This window comes from Moschus berezovskii, chromosome 10 (genome assembly GCF_049115385.1).
Source record: "Moschus berezovskii isolate FMDL1 chromosome 10, NW_MosBer_1.0, whole genome shotgun sequence".
In the NCBI taxonomy this organism is placed as follows: Eukaryota; Metazoa; Chordata; class Mammalia; order Artiodactyla; family Moschidae; genus Moschus; species Moschus berezovskii.
This window is the reverse complement of record NC_142469.1, coordinates 101659373-101678402: the sequence shown is the minus strand read 5'-3', so window position 1 is coordinate 101678402 and position 19030 is coordinate 101659373. Positions and strand designations below refer to the sequence as shown.

Sequence of the window (19030 nt, the reverse complement as noted above, 5' to 3'; positions counted from 1 at the left end):
ACGGGCTAGATGCAAATCAACTCACAACCACCGACATCAAGAAGGTCTCGCTGTGAAGTCATCAGCTGACACAAAGCAGGCACGCTTGGCGGCTTCATGAGCTGAAGAAGTGGCGTGGCCCCTGTGGCCTGAGAGCCACGGGTCACAGGCCAGCTGCCGGTGCGTGGACCTCAGCATGGCAGAGCCCATGGGCTGAGGGAGCTCCTCTGACGCGGCTCCAGGGGGGACCATGACCCAGGGTCTCCAGTGTATGCCTCTCACCCATCCCTGCCCAGAAGCCTGGCCTCCTGCACTGGGCCCCGGGTCTGCTGTCATCATTTGCCTTTCTGGCCTGGGGGTCCACCAAATGCTGGGGGCAGCTAAGAACACCTTCTCCCCAAAATCAAGGCATAAAGGGGGAAAGATTCTTAAGGGTTTTTTTCCCCCCTTCTTTTTTCATAAAATAAGCTACCAACACTGCTGCCAAGATGGATGGGAGGGGAGCTCCTTGTTAAGCTTGTTGCCCATAGCAACAAACCAAACAGGAAAAGCAGGTCTGGCCAAGTGAAACTGGCCACCAGAAAGTCTGCTCCAAGCACGGGGCTTCCCCAAGCAGCAGGAAACGCGCATCCAGTGGATTCAGCCTCCACTGGCCAGGGGCCAGGACCACAGGGGACACGCTTCCTGTGAAGTGAGGGCTGACTTCACACTCTCCATAAGGGGCTTCCCTGAGCTCTGAACCACCACAGGGTTTTTTTTCTTTCCCATCCAGCAGGAAACACGGGCTGAAAGGACTGTGTAGGCCCACAGCCCACTCAGTCCAGGAAAGACTGAACGCACACAGGGGCACTGGGAATAGGGACAGACGCTTGGAGGTGGGTGGAGCCTTCTGCTCACGGCGCCCCTCCCCATCCAGGGCTTCTCGCTGCATATCCCCGGGGCGGGTGAGGGGGAACACGTGCCAAAAGCCATGGGGAGTCCACAGAGAGCTGGGGACAGTGAGCAGCTTGAGGGGGGCAGCCCAAACAAGGCTGGATGACAACGCGAAGGCTCCAAGTTCACAGGAGGCAACTATGTTAGGCTGCTTGTGTTGAACCCAGCAGGGGCTCTGAAGAGCAACTTAGGTACAAGTGTCCTGCGGGTGTTTGTATGGACTTGCCAGGAGGTGCAGGCCAGTGGCTGGGCCCGCTCGACAAGGGAGCAGCTCCCTGAGGGGGTCAGGATGCACGGGGTGGAGCCCAAACATACACGTATGCATGCACACGTGTGTATATTTGTCCAAGAGAGCTGGGAAAGGCCCGGCCATGCTGAGTCCTCAATGACCCAGGGGGGAGGAAAGGCAGCTGGAGCTAGGAGATGCTCTGTTCTCATTCTGAGCAAATTCACCCAACCATGGCTTCACGAAAATTAAACTTCATTCGTCAGGAGGGAGCCCAGATCACTATGCTGAAGCTCTGATGGAAAAAAGTCTCCCCAAAGATGGGGAGGGCAGGCTGCTGCCTCCAGTCCCAGGGAAGCCCAGCCGGAGCGGCCCCCACCCCCCTCGGCCTCGCCCCGGGGCGGGGAGCGTTACCTTAAAGGCTCTGTTGAGTACCTCCTCTCCGCCTCTGCTGCCCAGCAGGTTCACGACCACCTGCTTCCCGTAGTGCTCCTTCAGAAGCACCATATGCCTGCAGCAGAGCAGCGCAGTCTGTGAGGCCCCGCCCTGGGACACACACTGACGACCCCGCCCCCGAGGGAACCAGCTGGGCACTAGCGGTCCAGGATGAGCTGGCCCCAGGAAAGGCACCGGCCGAGGGAACAGCAGATCAGACTTCTGAAGACGCGTGGTGTTAGACAAGGATATGCCAGACTTCTGTACAGTCCCCCTGTAAATCCAGAACTGTTAACCTGCCTCTCATGAACAGAGCCTCATAAACACAATGTGCCTATCTCCAAGGTTAATCTATTTCACCTGGTACTTTCTCAAATCTAGAAAAACCAGTAAGGGAGCCATCAACCCCGCGGGGCCTAGTCTTTTCATCGAAGTGCCATATTTCATGATGTTTAACCTCAGCAAGAAGGTTATAAGAAAATTTCCATCTTTAGGGAAATTCCTTGCATATCAGAGACTCTTACACATATATTGAAATAGTAGGGGGAGATTCCAATATTCTTACCACCAGCTATTGAAAAGTAACTATAATTTTAATAATGTTGCTGCTGCTGCTAAGTCACTTCAGTCGTGTCCGACTCTGTGTGACCCCATAGACAGAAGCCCACCAGGCTCTCCCGTCCCTGGGATTCTCCCGGCAAGAACACTGGAGTGGGTTGCCATTTCCTTCTCCAATGTGTGAAAGTGAAAAGTGGAAGTGAACTCGCTCAGTCGTGTCCGACCCTTAGCGACCCCACGGACTACAGCCTACCAGGCTCCTCTATCCATGGGATTTTCTAGGCAAGAGTACTGGAGTGGCTTCCAGTGCCTTCTCTGTTAATAATGTTAGAAATAGCTAAATGTAGCTTTTAAAAAAATAGGGAAAAGACATAATATAAAAAAACGGACGTAAAACTGATTTAGTAATGCAATCTTTACGCTTGAAACTAGAAAAAACTGGAAGACAACACAGGACAATGTTAAAAGTGGTGGAATTTTATGGGTTTTTTGATTCTTTTCTTCTTTAAACAGTTTTGCATTTTCCCAGTGTCTATAATAACGTTTCTCTCATAAATGGAATATTTTAAAGTCAATTATCACAAAAGAACCATTTTGGCCCCATTAAGGGGGGAAAAAAACACAAAAAACCTGTCTTACTAGCTCTGAAGGACAACAGTGCAGAGAAGAACAAGGATGTGAAAGTGCGCAGTCTATGCTGCTCTGCAGACGGTTGACGATAAGCCTGCCTGCTCATCTTCAGATGGGCTTCTGCCTCTGTGGGGAGGAACTCTCCCAGGGCCGTGGTCCTAGCAACCCTGCCTTGCTGCAGTCCTTCTCCTGGGAAGATGCAGGGCTGGATCAGCTCTGGGCCATCGGAGCCTCCGCACAAGCCAGCAGGCTGCGCCCCGTCCCTGGAGCCAGGCAGCCCCGGGGGGTGGGTGCTGGAAGAACAGGACGTACATGGCCTTGCTACTCCAGGCTCTGTGGTTCCTCCTGCTCAGAGAAGGTGTGTCCTGGCCTGAGGTCTGACATGTGGAGTCAGAGCAAGGCCTGCTCAGGTGAGGAGTAATATGGTAATTGGGGGACACAGGTGGGCTGGTGTTACCAATTTTAACGTCAAGAAGAAGGCTGCGAGCAAATTTAAAGTCCAAATGAAGCTTCAGGTAGCATGATTAGAACACTTAAAAATTACTTTGAAAATTATTTTTATAGCCATTAAGATCATTTTAAAATTAGCATTCAGAGTAAAATATATATATATATATTTTAAGAAGCTAATAACTATTTCAAGTACGAATTACCAAGAGTTCAGGTTACTGATGGCTTTTCTTGAGCTAGCTGAAAAATACGAAGCACGCAATGATCCAATCTGTGTTTCAAAAAATTAACTACATATGAGCCAGAATTGAGGAGAAGGGGACGACAGAGGATGAGATGGCTGGATGGCATCACCAACATGATAGACACGAGTTTGAGCAAGCTCCGGGAGCTGGTGACGGACAGGGAAGCCTGGAGTGCTGCAGTCCATGGGGTCGCAAAGAGTCGGACACAACTGAGCGACTGAACTGAACTGAACCAGAATTTCTTCTAGAATGACATAAAAACTAACAGTGGGAACTGCGAATTAGGGCACTTCTGGCTTTTCCTTTACACCTTTCTATACCATGACTTTGTAAAGCCTGGGAATATATAACTTCAAAAGCAAAAGGAAACTGGCTTGGAAATACCCTATAGTTTAGATGATCCCTTATTAACTAGGACAAATAGATAAAAGCGTCACTGAAGAAGGAATGGATAAAATAATTGCAAAGTTTTACCTGAGCAATTTATTAAATGAACCTGCAGGGAAACCTGAGAGCAAGGAAACAATTCCATTCTGTAAACTGCCTTTTGGCAGAAGAGCCAGAGTGAAAGGCAGATTCAGAGTGCACATTTGGGGTCTCCCCCTTCTGCCACTCCCTGGCCCCCCGTCCCGCTGTCGATAGGAGGAAGGATGGACTTGACGGCCCTACCTGTCGAAGGCAGGGGCGCTGGCCTCCAGGCCTCTGCTGAGTCTCAGATGATGGGAGCCAACCTAAATCAAAGAGAGATTTCGCGGTGATTCCTCCGGCCCAGGATGCGATCGCCTTCCCATTTGCCCTCCGCCACCAGCCAGGCCAGAGCAGGAGCCCCACGGCTCCTCCGTCGTCCGTTTACAGCTCAGGATGGCCAGACCCTGAAACCCGAGTCCGGCTCTGCTATGGCCCTATCCTAAGTGCTGCATGGACCACGCCGACTGGACTTATTCACAGAAGACAGACCACAAGGCCCACGTTGGATCCACAAACCCTTCCATGGGGCAGAGATGCGGCCCAACCAACCGGGAGAGAGAAACCAGCCTCCAGCCTCTTCTGTGAGGCCAGGGACCTTGACTGCCCTTCAAATCTGAGCTGTCATAGCCACCCGCAAACGAATCTGCCTTACTGTCTAGAACTACTTACTTCATACCGGCAGCTTAAAATGCAAACTTGAAACTACGTGTTGTTATTGGCTGAGGGCCTCTGTCGCTGGACAAATCTAGGACAACCTGGCATGGAACAGTGTTAAGGACAGTAGTGGATTATAACCTGATGAAGAGAACAGGAATCCAGGAATCTCTACAGAGGCGAGCTGGCTGGCTGGGTGGATGAGTGGATGGATAGATGGATGCGGGACGGTGGACGGGGCGGTAGCTGCCTGGTGAGATGGCTAGCTGGGTGGGGAACAGGGATGGATAGAAGGGAGGGTTTTTACAGCAAATACCAACCGATAAACACAGAGGAGTGATGGGAAATCATCGCCTTATAACTATCCCGGGAAAAAACTGTTCGGCAAAAATCATCCATTGACCATACATCTGAAGAGAGTTTGGTGAGGAGTAGGGTATTTGCTCCAGTGTTCTTGCCTGGAGAATCCCAGGGACAGTGGAGCCTGGTGGGCTGCCGTCTGTGGGGTCGCACAGAGTCAGACACGACTGAAGTGACTTAGCAGCAGCAGCAGGGTATTTGCACGGTTGCAAAGCGTCTCCCGTAAACCGCTTCTTGGTTGAAAAGTAAGACGTATTAAATAGAGAAACTGAAGAACACCTTGCACAGGTGATTGAAAGTAACATCATGGACGAGGGGCCAAGGGACACTGTGGGCTCCCAGATGGGATGGACTGAGGACACGGTCCTTGGGCAGAAGCCAGCCTGGGGCGCTCTCTGGAAGGTCAGCCTTCCTCTGTCACCGGGACAACCCTTTAGTCCTGCTGCCCGAGGCCTCACGTCTGGCCTCCCCACGCTGGGCCCCGCCTCTGCCCCTGCCCGGCTCGGACACTGACCTGCAGCTCTCCTGTCCGATGTCACTTACTGCTGAGGCTGCTGTGGGTCAGAGCCGCAGGGAGCAGCTTCGGGCCGGGCTGGAATGAAACCACTGCTGGCCCCGCACACAGGAACTGACCTCGCTGCTTTTATTAGTCTCCTCCTTCATCCACCCTCCTCCCCTAGCCAGCTGGACACAGGACCAACCACCCCCTTTCGGTCCCTAAAGCCAGAGGTGCGATCCTAAACGCTCCAGGCTGAGCCTGAGGAAGTGGCTGGACGAACAGCGTCTGGCTGGGTGGACATGGAGTCTCCACCAGCTCTTGAGAGGGTCCCAGAGCCACAAAGCGCATCTCTGAACATTTCCCCGCCCCTCCCCTAGGTAAAGATGCCAGTCCCTCTGGTCTGGATCCTTGCCATCGTCCTACCTGGTGGCTTTACCTCCACACTGGTGGCCACAGTGTGTCCCAGCTCCACAGTTAAGCTGTTGGCTTTAAATCAGCCATGATAGGAGTATTTATACTACATAAATGGGCAAAGGCAACAACCCCAAACTTCTCCCTCCTGGCCCCAGAAAAACTGGTTTACCACCATAACCCTGAGTGGTTCCCAAGCCTTCTGTACATTGTAGCCATCTAAGCATCTTCAAAACAGCATGGATGGCTGTTCCCGCCCGTGGTGATGTAACTGGGATAGCACGCACCCTGAGCACCAGGAACTGTATGAGATGCCCAGTGGTTTTAACGTGCAGCAGTGTGGACACCACTGGGCAAAATTCAAACTTCACAGTGTAACGTACAAAGCCCACGTTCATCAGGACCTCTCTGGCCTCTCCAGCCACACCTTTCAGCATGAGCCTGTCCCCCAGGCCGAGCTGTAGGCGGCCGAGCCAGCATGGTTCCTGGATGTGGTCTGACGCAGGGGTTGCAACATCTGCATCGTGGTCCCCTCTGCCTTCCTGGCCAGGGTGATCCCACCCCAGCCCTCCCAGGTCAGTTCAGACGCCCACCCCCACAGCACAGGGACCTCAGCCGCCCTCTCTCCTGGCTCTGCTCACACCACACCGTCACGTCCCGTACCCTCCTCCCCAAAGGCAGGGGCCACCTCTGATGTCAGGTGTCTGAACGTACCAGACGTGTGATGAGAGCATGGAGGATGAATAAATGGCTTCCCCGGGGTGTGTATGAGGGCTGGGAGGCGGAAGAGCCAGGAGACTGGTCCTCGCGCTGCACATGAACTCAGAGGTGAGGACACTGTCGCTATCCACACAGCATCCTCACGGGGACTCAGTGTGAAACTCCGACTCGACTCACAAGACGCAAAGAGCCATACCTCTCCTCATGCAACTTGGGCTTTTGTCTCTGCATGTGTGCTCAGTCGCGTCTGACTCTCTGCGACCCTATGGACTGTAGCCCGCGAGGGTCCCCCATCCATGGGATTTCCCAGGCAAGAATACAGGTAGTGGGTCACCACTTTTTCCAGAGGATCTACCCAACCCAGGGACTGAACCTATGTCTCCAGTATCAGCAGGCTGATTCTTTACCAGAGCCACCTGGGAAGCCCTTCTATCTCTTAGGTGCTATATTTTATGTTATGAATAACATTAACAACTACCATTTTTTGTACTTTTTAGATTCTAGATACTGTACTGAATTCTAATACATTTTATGATATTCAATCCTCTCCATAACCCTATGAGACTGGTACTGTCAATGCCATTTTACAGAAGCATAAATTAAGGCTGAGCAAGTAAGAGTTTCTCCACTTTTTTTTTCAGATAAAAAGTTCTCAACAGTATATGGTTCCTAAGCAGGGGAACCAGAACCTGAACTGGAACCCAGGTTCCTATAACGTAGGAGCCTATGCTCTGAACCACACAATAAGCTGCCTTGGGACCTTATTTCTTTCTGTGATGTTGCTGGTAAGCCCAGGAGCTTTGTGCAAGGCCTGTGGTCTGCACTGCGTGTACCACATTATGTTGGCTTCGGTTCACATCCATTTTAAGCACTATTTTCTCCTCATTCCAACCTCGTCATTATTTCTAAAACTGCTGCAGTATGATCCATCTCACATCGTCTTTGGAACAAAGGAAGGTATAACCACCCAACTGAGCGCACACAGGGCTGCGTACCCCGGAGCTCAGTGAACAGGCTTTGACGGGGAGGAGGCGGACGTGGGCAAGGTGGGAGCTGCAGAGGGGACTGGTCTCCTCCACCCTCCTCGGCTGAGCCACACGAAGCTGCAAAACACAGAGCTGACCCTCCTGCGCATGACCTGTCTGTGTGTGCACCCTACAGGGAGGAAGCCGCTGAAGCAACAAGAGCAGCAAAGTCTTCAAACGAACCCAACATAAAACATAACTAAACAGACCAGACCGGAAGAGCAACTAGCTTTCCATGTGGCTCTTTATGAACGGCACAACATGCTGACATGACAAAGATGAACTGTGAAAGGAGCGTGGCTGCTGGAAACACAGTCAGGACCCAGGAGTTTGCAATGAAGGTCCTGGGCCTGTGAAAACATGAAGACAAATCACCGTCCACAGACCTCTCTGCACACCTCCGTACCCCACCTCGTCCCCTTGCCAGGGCTCATCTGCTCCCTGGGGCAAGCGTAAAGGCTGCAACACTGCAACTTAAAATGCAAGCTATTCACCCCCAAATCTTTGCACTGTTCATCTAACCTAAGTGAAGACGCAGTGAGAGTTTTTCAAAATGGAAAAAAACCACCAGGACTGATCAGACTTGCTACTGAAAGTCCAAGTAGGGTGACTGAGAGCTAACCCCCTCCAAAGAGGACCTCATCTGCCTTTGATGCAGAATAATATTTAGAGAGTGAACACAGGTATCAAACCCAAAGGTTAGCAAAAGATCTCATGAACACTTAAGTCTTTTGAAACTTATCTTGAAGAAACCACAAAGGCTATGGAGGAGCCTTAACAAGCGTCATGGGTCTAAGAGGTGCTATAGCTGCAGAAAAGTGAGCCACCCAAGGTCCACAGATGATGGTCCAATCAGTCTTGGGGGATGACCCTCCATGGCAGGGTCAGGCAGTGTCCAGAGCATCTGCGGGTTCAACGTGAAGACCGAAATTAAAGAAGCGAACGACAAGCTTTGTTTTCAGAAGTGGGGGACCAGAGCCTGAAGAGTCCTAGACACAAGACAGAGATGATGAAGGAGGCTCCTGGAGAAGAAGAAGTGGGAAGGGGGGACTGTGAGGTCTGAGGATGCAGACTTCGTGCGGCACGGCCCCTGCAGAGGCAGACTGTGCAAGGCAAGGAGAAACTAGCTAATGATAACAATGACGATGATGGAGCCATCCTGAATCATGACCTCAGGCCTGGAAGAGGAACCCCAAACTGGGTGAGAGGCTAACAGAGATGAATTCCAAAGGGTCCTTCCCAAATTCTGAGATGCTCTCACAACCACCCCCCGCCCAGGAAAACGCCACATCTAAAGAAAAGTAAACTTTGAAACCCCCTTTAGAATGTCTAGAATAGCAAATTATAGAGACAAAAAGTAGATGAGTGGTTGCCGAGGCCTCGGGTAGGGCTGGAGGGAATGGGGAGTGACTGCTGATGGGCGCAGGGTTCTCTCGGTGGTGAAGAATGTATTCTAAAATTAGACCGTGGCGATGGTTACACAACTCTGTAAATGGACTAAAATCCAGAGAGTTGTACGCTTCACAGGCTTCTCTAGGTTATATCTCACTGAGCCGTTTAAAAACACAGCTCTCTCGGACGGGCTCCAGGGAACACTCCACCCGTCCCCGGGAGTGCCTCTCTCCGCAGCCACTTAATGCCACCAGCTGCCGCACCGTCTTAGGTGTTCCTTTCTGTTGGAGAAACTGAACGTCCTCAGAGCTTTTTCCGTAGAACTCAGAGCCCACGTAAGACATTTGCCCACCTGTCTCCCCGAAGCGGGGACAGCTTCCTTTCCACGGCTGCCTACTGCATGAGGACAACGTGAGGACAAGGTGCCCACAGCTGAGGCCAGGTCAGGTCAAGGGCGGTGAGACCCGGCGTGTCAAACGCTCCCAAGGATCTGGCAGGTGGCCCTGGGCCTCGAGCCCTCGGGAAGAAGGGCCAAAGCGATAGAAGCTGGGCACAGGGGTCTTGTGAGGGCACCTATGTCCCCTCTGGCCAGGGAGGAAGGTCCCGGGGGATTGGCATGGAAGGATCTCAGGTCCACGCGGCTGAAACCCTCCAGGGCAGGAACTCAATGGGGCCGCATGCTATTCGGTTGACGACAAATGTGTACTTGGCCTCATACCCTGAACGCTTCCCAGGAGACAGAAGGCCAAAAGACCTGGCACCGGCCAGAGCCCCGTGTGGGACAGCGAGGGGTAATTTTAGAAATCACGAGAAACCTGTGTGCGGTTCTCACGTGGCCCAGCAACAGGCGCCTCCAAATGCCAGACCGGCCGCACGGCCGCTGGGGCCCCCAAAACCTTTCAAAGCTTTCCAGGAGGGCCACAGGTCTCAAAAGACATCGGAGGCCACATTCTCAATGCACCAAACTGGGGTCTGAGTGAAGGGAACTGCCATCACACGACGTAGTCCACTTACCCGCAGAGACCTCCTAGCTCACCAGCGTCGTCAGGGAGCTTGAGGTGGGAAAATCACACAACGCGTACAGCATCTCTGTGCACAACTCCACACAGACGTGCAACGCTCACACGCACATGTGCTCAGTCACACACATGTGCACACACACTGACAGCTCAGCTTAACCCAGCTGGGCTGGGCAGAAAGACCTGAAACTGTGCCAGGAAAGAAATGCGATGAAAAGAAACAACCCACACCGCTGTGCAAGAGCAGGCGAACGAGGACACGCCCAGACAGGCTTTCTGATCACTTACCTGAAGCCCTGGCTGCTCCCAAAACAGCGGAACGGAGCCTCGGATCTGGACAAAAGACGACACGCCATCATCCATGTAAATCGTCTGCACCGCAGGGAGACAGAAGGGGAGAGGTATTCTTCAATGAAAGCGAACGTCCCAGGGCCGGGTAACGGGATCCGGCTGCTGAGACCCGACACCGACCAGAGTGAAGGGCGGCGCGGGCTGGGGCGCCCTCTGCCCCCCGCCCCGCCCGGCCAGCCCCAGCCTCCCAGGACGACGGGAATTCCCACAGCCTGACCCAGCTTCCCCGGAAAGCCCCGCAGTCTCCTCCCCACCAGCTTCAGGAACAGAAGCAGCCGGGCTCTGGGACTTCACTGAGACCTTCCTGAAGCCCTCGACTGTCAGCCAGTCAGCCGGCCAAGCAGCGGGCGCCACTGGAAAAGGACCAGAGGAAATGAAAGGGAGCAGCGGCAGCGCAAAGCCCGGCTGGTGGCTCCTGACCGCGTGAGTCCAGACTCGACCTGACCTCACGGTCGGTCATGGCCCCACGGCGCTGTGTTCCTAACCGTGTCACGGAGTCCACACACAGACAGACACACACACACTCCTTCCACAACCTTACATACACACACACCTTCCACAAGCTTCCACACACACATCCCTTCCACAAGCTTACACACATACCTTCCACAAGTTTACACACACACACCAGACCTTCTACAAGCTTACACACACACACCTTCCACAAGCACATACACACACCTTACAAAAGCTCACATACACACATACCCCTTCCACAAGCTTCCATACACAGACACACGTTTCACAAGCTTACACACATGCAGACACATACCTTCCTCAAGCTTACACACACACACCCCTTCCACAAGCTTACACACACACACACTCCTTCCGCAACCTTACACACACACACACACCCCTTCCACAAGCTTACACACACACACACACACTCCTTCCGCAACCTTACACACACACACACCACACCTTCCACAAGTTCACACACACCCCTTCCACAAGCTTACACACACACACACTCCTTCCGCAACCTTACACACACACACACCACACCTTCCACAAGTTCACACACACCCCTTCCACAAGTTTCCAGGGTGATAGTGCCTGCAGGACACAGATGATTCTGACAAGTTAAAGTATTTCCCCCACCCCACCGCACATCGTCCCTTCAGGGCGCACCAACTCTTCACCTGCCTGCCGGTCCCCACAGATGCTCTAGCGCCCGGGAAGTCTAAAGGGACAAAAAGTACAGTCCTGTGCATCACGAGGGGGAGGCTGCAGCAGCTATCAGATGCTGCCCTTTATCTGGGTAACTCTACCCTGGCCTGGCAGGGCTGGCTCAAGAGATGCCGCTGGCCCTTTCCATTTCTTACCGGCCTGCTCCCTCACAGAGTAGCTTTGCATGCGGCTAGATCACGCTCAGATCACACATGCATTAGTAATTCTGCAGTGGAGGACCTGAACATTAGACTTGAAGGTTCCCTGGACTACAGGAACCACACAAGCCTGGTCGTCATTAGGTTGGGCTGAAACTCTATCCCTTCATCTCCAAAGGAAAAAATGCACTGGGTTAAGAACTTGTCTGTTTCCAGATACTGATCACCAGCAAGTGGGTTACCCGCCACTGTTTTACTGACAAAAGCAGAAGAAAGTAGCAGGCTGTTTAAAGTACTGTTGGCTACAAGGAGATTAAATGCATACAACCGTGCTCATGTCCAGGCTCTTGAGAGATCACCAGTTCGGCCAACAACTCCACATAAAGGCAACTCATACCAGGACCCAGGATTTGGTGTATGCGAAGGACTGTGGTGCTGGAGAAGACTCTTGAGAGTCCCTTGGACTGCAAGGAGATCCAACCAGTCCATTCTAGAGGAGATCGATCCTGGGTGTTCAGTGGAAGGACTGATCCTAAAACTGAAACTCCAATCCTTTGGCCACCTCATGTGACGAGTTGACTCACTGGAAAAGACTCTGATGCTAGGAGGGATTGGGGGCGGGAGGAGACGGGGACAACAGAGAATGAGATGGCTGGATGGCATCACCAGCTCGATGGACATGAGTCTGAGTGAACTCCGGGAGCTGGTGATGGACAGGGAGGCCTGGCATGCTGTGATTCATGGGGTCGCGGAGAGTCGGACACGACTGAGCGACTAAACTGACTGACTGACTGAAGGACTTCCTGGTGGCTCAGATGGTAAATAATCTGCCTGCAATGCAGGAGACCTAGGTTCGATCCCTGGGTCGGGAAGATTATCTGGAGAAGGGAATGGCAACCCACTCGGGTATTCTTGCTGGGAGAATTCCATGCCCAGAGGAGCCTGGCAGGTTACAGTCCATGGGGTTGCAAAGAGTTGGACATGACTGAGCTACTAACACTTTTGCTTTCAAGGAACTATTACCCTTCACTTTATTTTGTTGTTATTTTAGTCACTGAGTCATGTCTGACTCTGCAACCCCATGGGCTGTAGTCCGCCCAGCTCCTTGGTCCATGGGATTTCCCAGGCATGAAAACTGGAGTGGGTTGCCATTTCCTTCTTCAGGGGATCTTCCCGACCCAAGGATTGAACCCGTGTCTCCTGATCTGGCAGGCAGAGTCTTTACCGTTAAGCCACCTTCACTTTATGTAACAAGTGCTAAAAGCACTGCTTCCAGCGTTTGACCACACCCCTCCTGAGCTGAAACTCGGACAGAATCAGCTTCAGCAAAACCCCTGACAGGCAGTCCCAGCACTGCAGACCCCAGGCCTGGAGCAGGAAGGAAAGATGCCTCCAGATTCCTCCATTCCTCCTCCCGCATGAAAATACCCGGCTCTGTGCCCCATCCTGTCGTCAGGAACACCTGCCTCTTGGTTCCCAAGGTGACAGGACAGCACCAACTGTCGCCCAGTAGTCATGGATTTGCAGGGCTTTCCTTTCTGGGTGAAAGAACACAGGTTTTGATGCTAGTGGGAGATTCAACACCTGTGGCCTGGCTTCACAAAGGTAATTTTAACAGCAGGTACCTGGCGGAGGGGAAGGGAGGAAAGATGAAGGGTGAACACAGGTGAGCTTGTGAGCTCTGGGACACCACCAAGCTGGGTCCCACGCTCACCTGATCAGCAGGGTGGCCTTGGCTGTGTTCTTTAAGCACCTCCAGCCTTGGTTGCCCTCTCTCAATGGAGTTTGCATCACCTGGGTCACAGAGGTGTGGACGAGGCCCCGCAGGAAAGGGAGTGAGTCGGGCAGGGCTCAGGCTGCAGGCAGGAGAGGGAATCTAGTGGGGGAACAGAGGTGGGGGTGCCACAGAGCAGGCGGGACTTCAGGAAGGGGGAGTCACAGTGGAGTGTGGCTCGAGGCCAGGCCTGGGACCCCTGGACCTGGCACCTGCATGCCCTCTTTCACAGAGAGGTGGAAGCAGCGACCCAACAACCCCCAAGAGAAAGGGACAGCAGGAAGACTCGCCACTGGTACTGACGCTTTTCTCTAAAAGGCTTTCCGCTGAACTTCTGTTGCAGGATGAGGTGTTTGAAAACCAGTCCTTTCTAGGTCTGCACTCACATCTCTCCCGACCTCCCTGATTAATCAGTGGCCTTATCTTCAGGAGCCAAATATTTATCTTTAGCTTTTGCTTTCATCCGGTAGACGAAGGGACTTTCTGAGTCACAGTGGCAGAGCACGCCCACCAGGCAGGTCCTCCAGCTGAGCGGCCAAGACTCCAGACCCTTCCTCCCTGTCGCCAGGGAGACCAAGATGCCATCTGCACCTGCACGCTCGTGCGTGTCCAGAGCACAAACACACACAACGTATACACGTGTGCACACAAGCACACACACAGCATACATATGCCGGCATGCCCCCACCCCCCAACAAAAGCCCCCTACCCATAAAGTGCACACACACACAGCCTGCCTTGATGGAGAAAGACTGTTCTTTCCTCTGAGGGAAAAACATAAAAGGCAGGAGTGCGTGGTTTGAAAACACCTCCCTTTTCTGGCTTCCCTAGAGTCTGACTCAGGAGAAGCCCATTTGCTACCAAAAGTCTCCGCATCAGGGATCCAGACGGCTCCATCTCGCCCCATCTCTTGTCTGGACGGCCTGTTAATCACCCTCAGGCATCGGCTACGGGAGCCTCCTCCCAACCCATTAGCAGGGGACACAGGCTGGAGGTGACCCGCCAGCATCATAGGGGGATGAGCCACTGGAGTTAGGGCGCCTTCCTGCCTCGGGCTCAGTACCAACCAAAGCCACCGCCTGCCACCCTTGGGTGCGGACGTGGGGTTTCAGACCCTGCTGTTTCTCTAAACGCCAGGGGAGCAAGCAGGCAACACCTTGTCTTCCTCTCCCCCTGCAGGACTTCCGCTCCAGCTCCAGGCTCCTCCTAACACACAGACCTCTCCCTGCCCCCACTTGCTCTGCTATCTTTCTCGTCTCTCTCCAGGCAGGAGGCTGGCATCTGAGCACTGACCACTCACCCTGGGAGACACCCCCGAGATGCAGACGCCTGCACGCGAGGAGCCAGCTGGTTCATTTCCTTCCTGTGGCGTCCCCAGCCAGCAGGCTCACGATCAAACTCAGGATGTACATCCGGTTGCCAATGAGGATGCTCCTGGCATTGGCTCTGGGAACTGATTCCTCCCCGGGGTCCCCTTCTCCCCCACATGCCAGGGCAGTCAGGCTGTTCAGGGGTGGGGGGGCACCGTTGGGCGTGAACCATCCCCAACTCCTCCCTTCCGTGGTGGAGAGCACGGAGCCCGTGCGGAGCAGCCTGAAATGGACACGCCCCACGAGGAATTGCCCTGGCTGCCAGCCCACAACCTCCTGCCCTGTTTGGGTCTGTGAAAATGAAATCACTGGGGGCTGCAGACACCAGGAGCCGCAGGGCAGGTGCGGTCATCTCGAAAGCCTTGCTGGGCCACCATGCGGTACTAGAGGCGACAAGGTCCTTGCCTCCAAGCCCAGAAACTGGGCAGGCGGGGGGACCAACGCAAGTCACCATGCACCTTAGATGAAACAAGCAGAGCAGAGGCTCAAGCCCTGTCTGTAGAGAAATGAGAAAAGCAACAATATAGGGATTTTTCATACAGCTAAACGGACTGCATTTAAAGCAGAGTCCTAATCTGCTAAGGTCAGATGATGGTCTTGCAACGGACTGAATTGTGTCCCCCCACCCACAGAGGACATGCTGACGTCCTAACCCCCAGCACTGCGAACGTGACCTGATTTGGACAGAAAAGTCACTGCAGGTACAGTTAGGTAAGCACGGTCAGGTTGGGGTTAGACACCGTCATCCAACCTGCCTGGTGTCCTGAAAAGGGGAGAAGAGTCACGTGGAGGGGGAGATAGAGACTGGCACGATGCTGCCATGACTGGGCCACTGGAAGCTGGACAAGGAGAGCTGGACCCTCCCCCAGAGGCTCCAGAAGGGGCATGGCCCTGCCCATGCCCCGATTGCAGACTCTGGCTTCCAAAACTGAGAGACAGTGCATTTCACCTGCTTTAAGCACCCCCACCCCACCGCCCCGCAACTTGCGGCGCTTGTCACCACAGCTCCAGGAAAGTGCCACCAAATTCTTGACATTTTCAGTGTTTAAATGTCTTATCTCTCAGTAACAGTGATCAGGAGGGCAGTTGCTTTCCCAATGACTTACCTGACAAGACACAATAGGTGGGGCCCCAGTTTATAAAATAAAAGCAACACAAAACTGGTTCAGGGACTTCCCTAGTGGTCCAGTGGTTAAGAATCCACCTTCCAATGCAAGGGACGCAGCTTCAACCCCTGGTTGGGGAACTCAGATCCCACAAGCCACGGGGCAACCAAGCCAGTATGCTGCAACCAGAGAGAAGCACCTGCAAGCCCAGAGAAGCCCACGTGCCGAATGAGGAGCCACACGCCACGACTCATGCGACCCGAGGCAGCCAGAAACAAACAAACATATTTTTAAAAAACCTCAGGGTTATAAGAGAGGGGCCACGTTTCCTCTCTCGGTTTTTAAAAAATATTTCTTTGGGTGTGCCTGGTCATAGCAGCACGTGGGATATAGTTCCCCGACCAGGGATCAAACCCAGGCTCCCTGAGTTGGGAGTGCAGGGTCTTAGCCACTGGACCGCGCGGTGAAGGCCCATCCTCTGTCATTTTTAACCAGGTGTTCATTTACCAGCCTCATCTATGTCCAGGAGAGCAGATAGTGGGAAAATAGAAGTCGCAGGCAAGAAACTGACCCTGTCACTCATCTTCGGGCTGCTGACTGACGTCCTCGTACTCAGCATCTGACCCCTAGAGGACCCTCCCCTGAACTGTGCCTTTGGAAAGCCCAGGCAGGTGCAGCTCACACACCAAGGGCAGGGCCTCAAACCTGTGCTGAATTAAACTGCTCAAGTCCTGGCAGGAACCACCTGGTGCAGCGGCAGCAGGAAGAGGGGATACAAAGTCACATCTCCACTAACTGAACACGAGCTGTTTGCAGCTTGACACGCACGGCAACACCGCACATGTGCCTTTCATGGGCTTTATGACTTACTCCACTGCCAGTCTACACGGTGGTACTATCCTACAAATCGCATGTTAGCAAAAAACATAAATAAATAAAGCATCTCTGGGAATGAGAACAGAATTTTGGGGAATGAAGTCAGTAAGAGATTAAGCAGATGATTCTACTCCACGGAGCTGAAAGCAACTGATGCCCAACACGGAACTTTCACAAACCCCAGCTGCTAAGACTTGCTTCTAGGATGAAGTCTCAGCAGATCAAGAATGAAAAATAACTTTCTTCTCTCATCCTGCCATTACTCATCTACTTTTATTGTATCCTGTTTAGTTGCCAAGCTACGTCCAACTCTTTCATGACCCCATGGACTATAACCCGCCAGGCTCCTCTGTCTGTGGGATTCTCCAGGCAATAATACTAGAGTGAATTGTTATTTCCTTCTGCAAGGGGATCTTCCCAATCTAGGGATCAAACCCACGTCTCCTGCATTGCAGGCACATTCTTGACCACTGAGCCACCCGGGAAGACCATCCATCTATTTACTTTTATCTTAAAAAGATTTTCAAATCCTATTGGTTCATCCATCAGCGGCTCTCTGAATAACCACCACCCTTCTTTCACAGCCAAAATTCCTGCTACTTTTTAGCTGAAAATACCCCAGATAAGCAACATTTTTCCAGCATGAGAAGAGAATCAAGAAAGAGAACACCATGCAAACCAGAGGCCACGCTTGTAGACACAGCCCCAGGGACACTTTCTGTCCTCCTGGGAGAGTGAGGAGCCGCTTTCATCAGAAACTGCCCCCAACACCCCGAGTGGAAACACATTTGCGTGGGTGCACCCACTATGAGCCACTGGGGACCCCGGGCTCGCCTGGGCACTGACCTGCTCCGTCTCCACGAAGTTGGACACGTGGCCGCCGTCGTTCACGCCGCGGGTGTGGAAGCGAGCACCGGCGCGCTCGCAGCTGACGCGGGAGATGAGGCAGGCCTTGGCCTGCTTGTGAGAGGCGTACACCGTGCGGATGGCCACCACCCCGCAGATGACCTTCAGCAGCCAGTCACAGCAGTTCACCTGGTGCTGTCTCAGGGGCACGTGCAGCAGCTGGTTCCTGCAAGACGGAGCCCACGGTGACTCGGGCTGCCTCACACCCTCCAGGAAACACTGCGCCCCTAGCAAGCAGGGGAGGTGCCTGGGGGCCGTATTCCTGCACTCCACACGGCCCATGAACTCCACACCCGGGACACGCAACAAGGATGTTCACATGCTCTAGAGGCACCCCAAACGGCAGGGCCACCAGGACACGGGCAGCGGGAAAGGGTCACCCCCGGGCGTCAGCAGCAGTGACGGGAATGCAGGTGCGGGTGTCAGCCAGTCGCCAGGCTTTCAGGGAACCACAGAGGAGCCTCTGTTTACACCAGTGGCTTCTGCAGTTTTTGAACATAAAACCCTTCGGTAAAAATTTAATCATGTTTTATGATGAAAGAATAATGATAAATGACAAATGATAAAAATAATACATACATGCTTATTTAAATTATATACAGATCCCACAAGGTGAACATGATGAGAGCATTACAAAGCAATGGGAATTAAATAAAAAGGATGAGATGAACATAAAACTTAGAGTTCCAGTACTTCCTCCCCACACCCAGTGGATGGTGCTGGGTCTCTGGCGTCCATGATGATCTTCATGGGATAATAGCCAGTGTTTAGCAAGGGCACCGAGCTTTATTCTAAGTGCTTTGGGATGAATAGACTCATTTCATCCTTGTGTCAACCTATGTACAGGCATTATCATTCACCCCATTTTACAGATGAAGAAACTGAGGCACAGAGGAGAAATGTTTGCCCAAGGTCACAGAGCCAGAAAAGCTGCAGCGTGGCATGGAAGCTGTGCTCTTCAGCCCAAGCCTCTCCTACCGAAGGCCCTACCTATAGACCTGTACCCACACACAGTCCACACCGGCTCTCGTGTCTCACTCACCTCCCTGACACCCACGGGAGCTTACTGAGCAGGTGATGGATGAGAAGTGAGGCTTGGGGGTAGTATGAACCTCAGTCTGCTTCCAGACTCTACACGCTTCACCCAGGGGACCCGAACTGTGCGGTTCTACGGTCCTTAACATTCTCCCCTGGGAGGCAGGGACCCCCACAGGGTAGAAAGCTCATCTAGATCACAGTGCACTATGTATTTAAAACGGCAGCACCATTCCTGCCCCGAGCCCTCATCAAAGACACAGAGCTCTTGTGTTTG

The 19030-nt window shown here is 53.0% G+C and overlaps 1 protein-coding gene across 4 annotated transcripts in view; it reads right to left on the bottom strand.

Moving 5' to 3' along the window:
- The window catches only part of SYNJ2 (synaptojanin 2), a 104199-nt gene that overhangs the window by 34807 nt on the left and 50362 nt on the right, over window positions 1-19030 (bottom strand). For 3 of the 4 annotated variants that reach the window (XM_055433079.2, XM_055433078.2, XM_088840867.1), the window contains exons 4-7: window positions 17659-17884; window positions 10293-10376; window positions 4126-4187; window positions 1553-1649 (exon numbers count right to left, since the gene is read on the bottom strand). In XM_055433079.2, coding sequence (XP_055289054.2) covers window positions 1553-1649; window positions 4126-4187; window positions 10293-10376; window positions 17659-17884 — 469 coding nt within the window. Of the gene's footprint in view, window positions 1-1552; window positions 1650-4125; window positions 4188-10292; window positions 10377-10655; window positions 10714-17658; window positions 17885-19030 lie in introns of those variants that run through there. The other variant, XM_088840866.1, reaches the window with a different exon arrangement.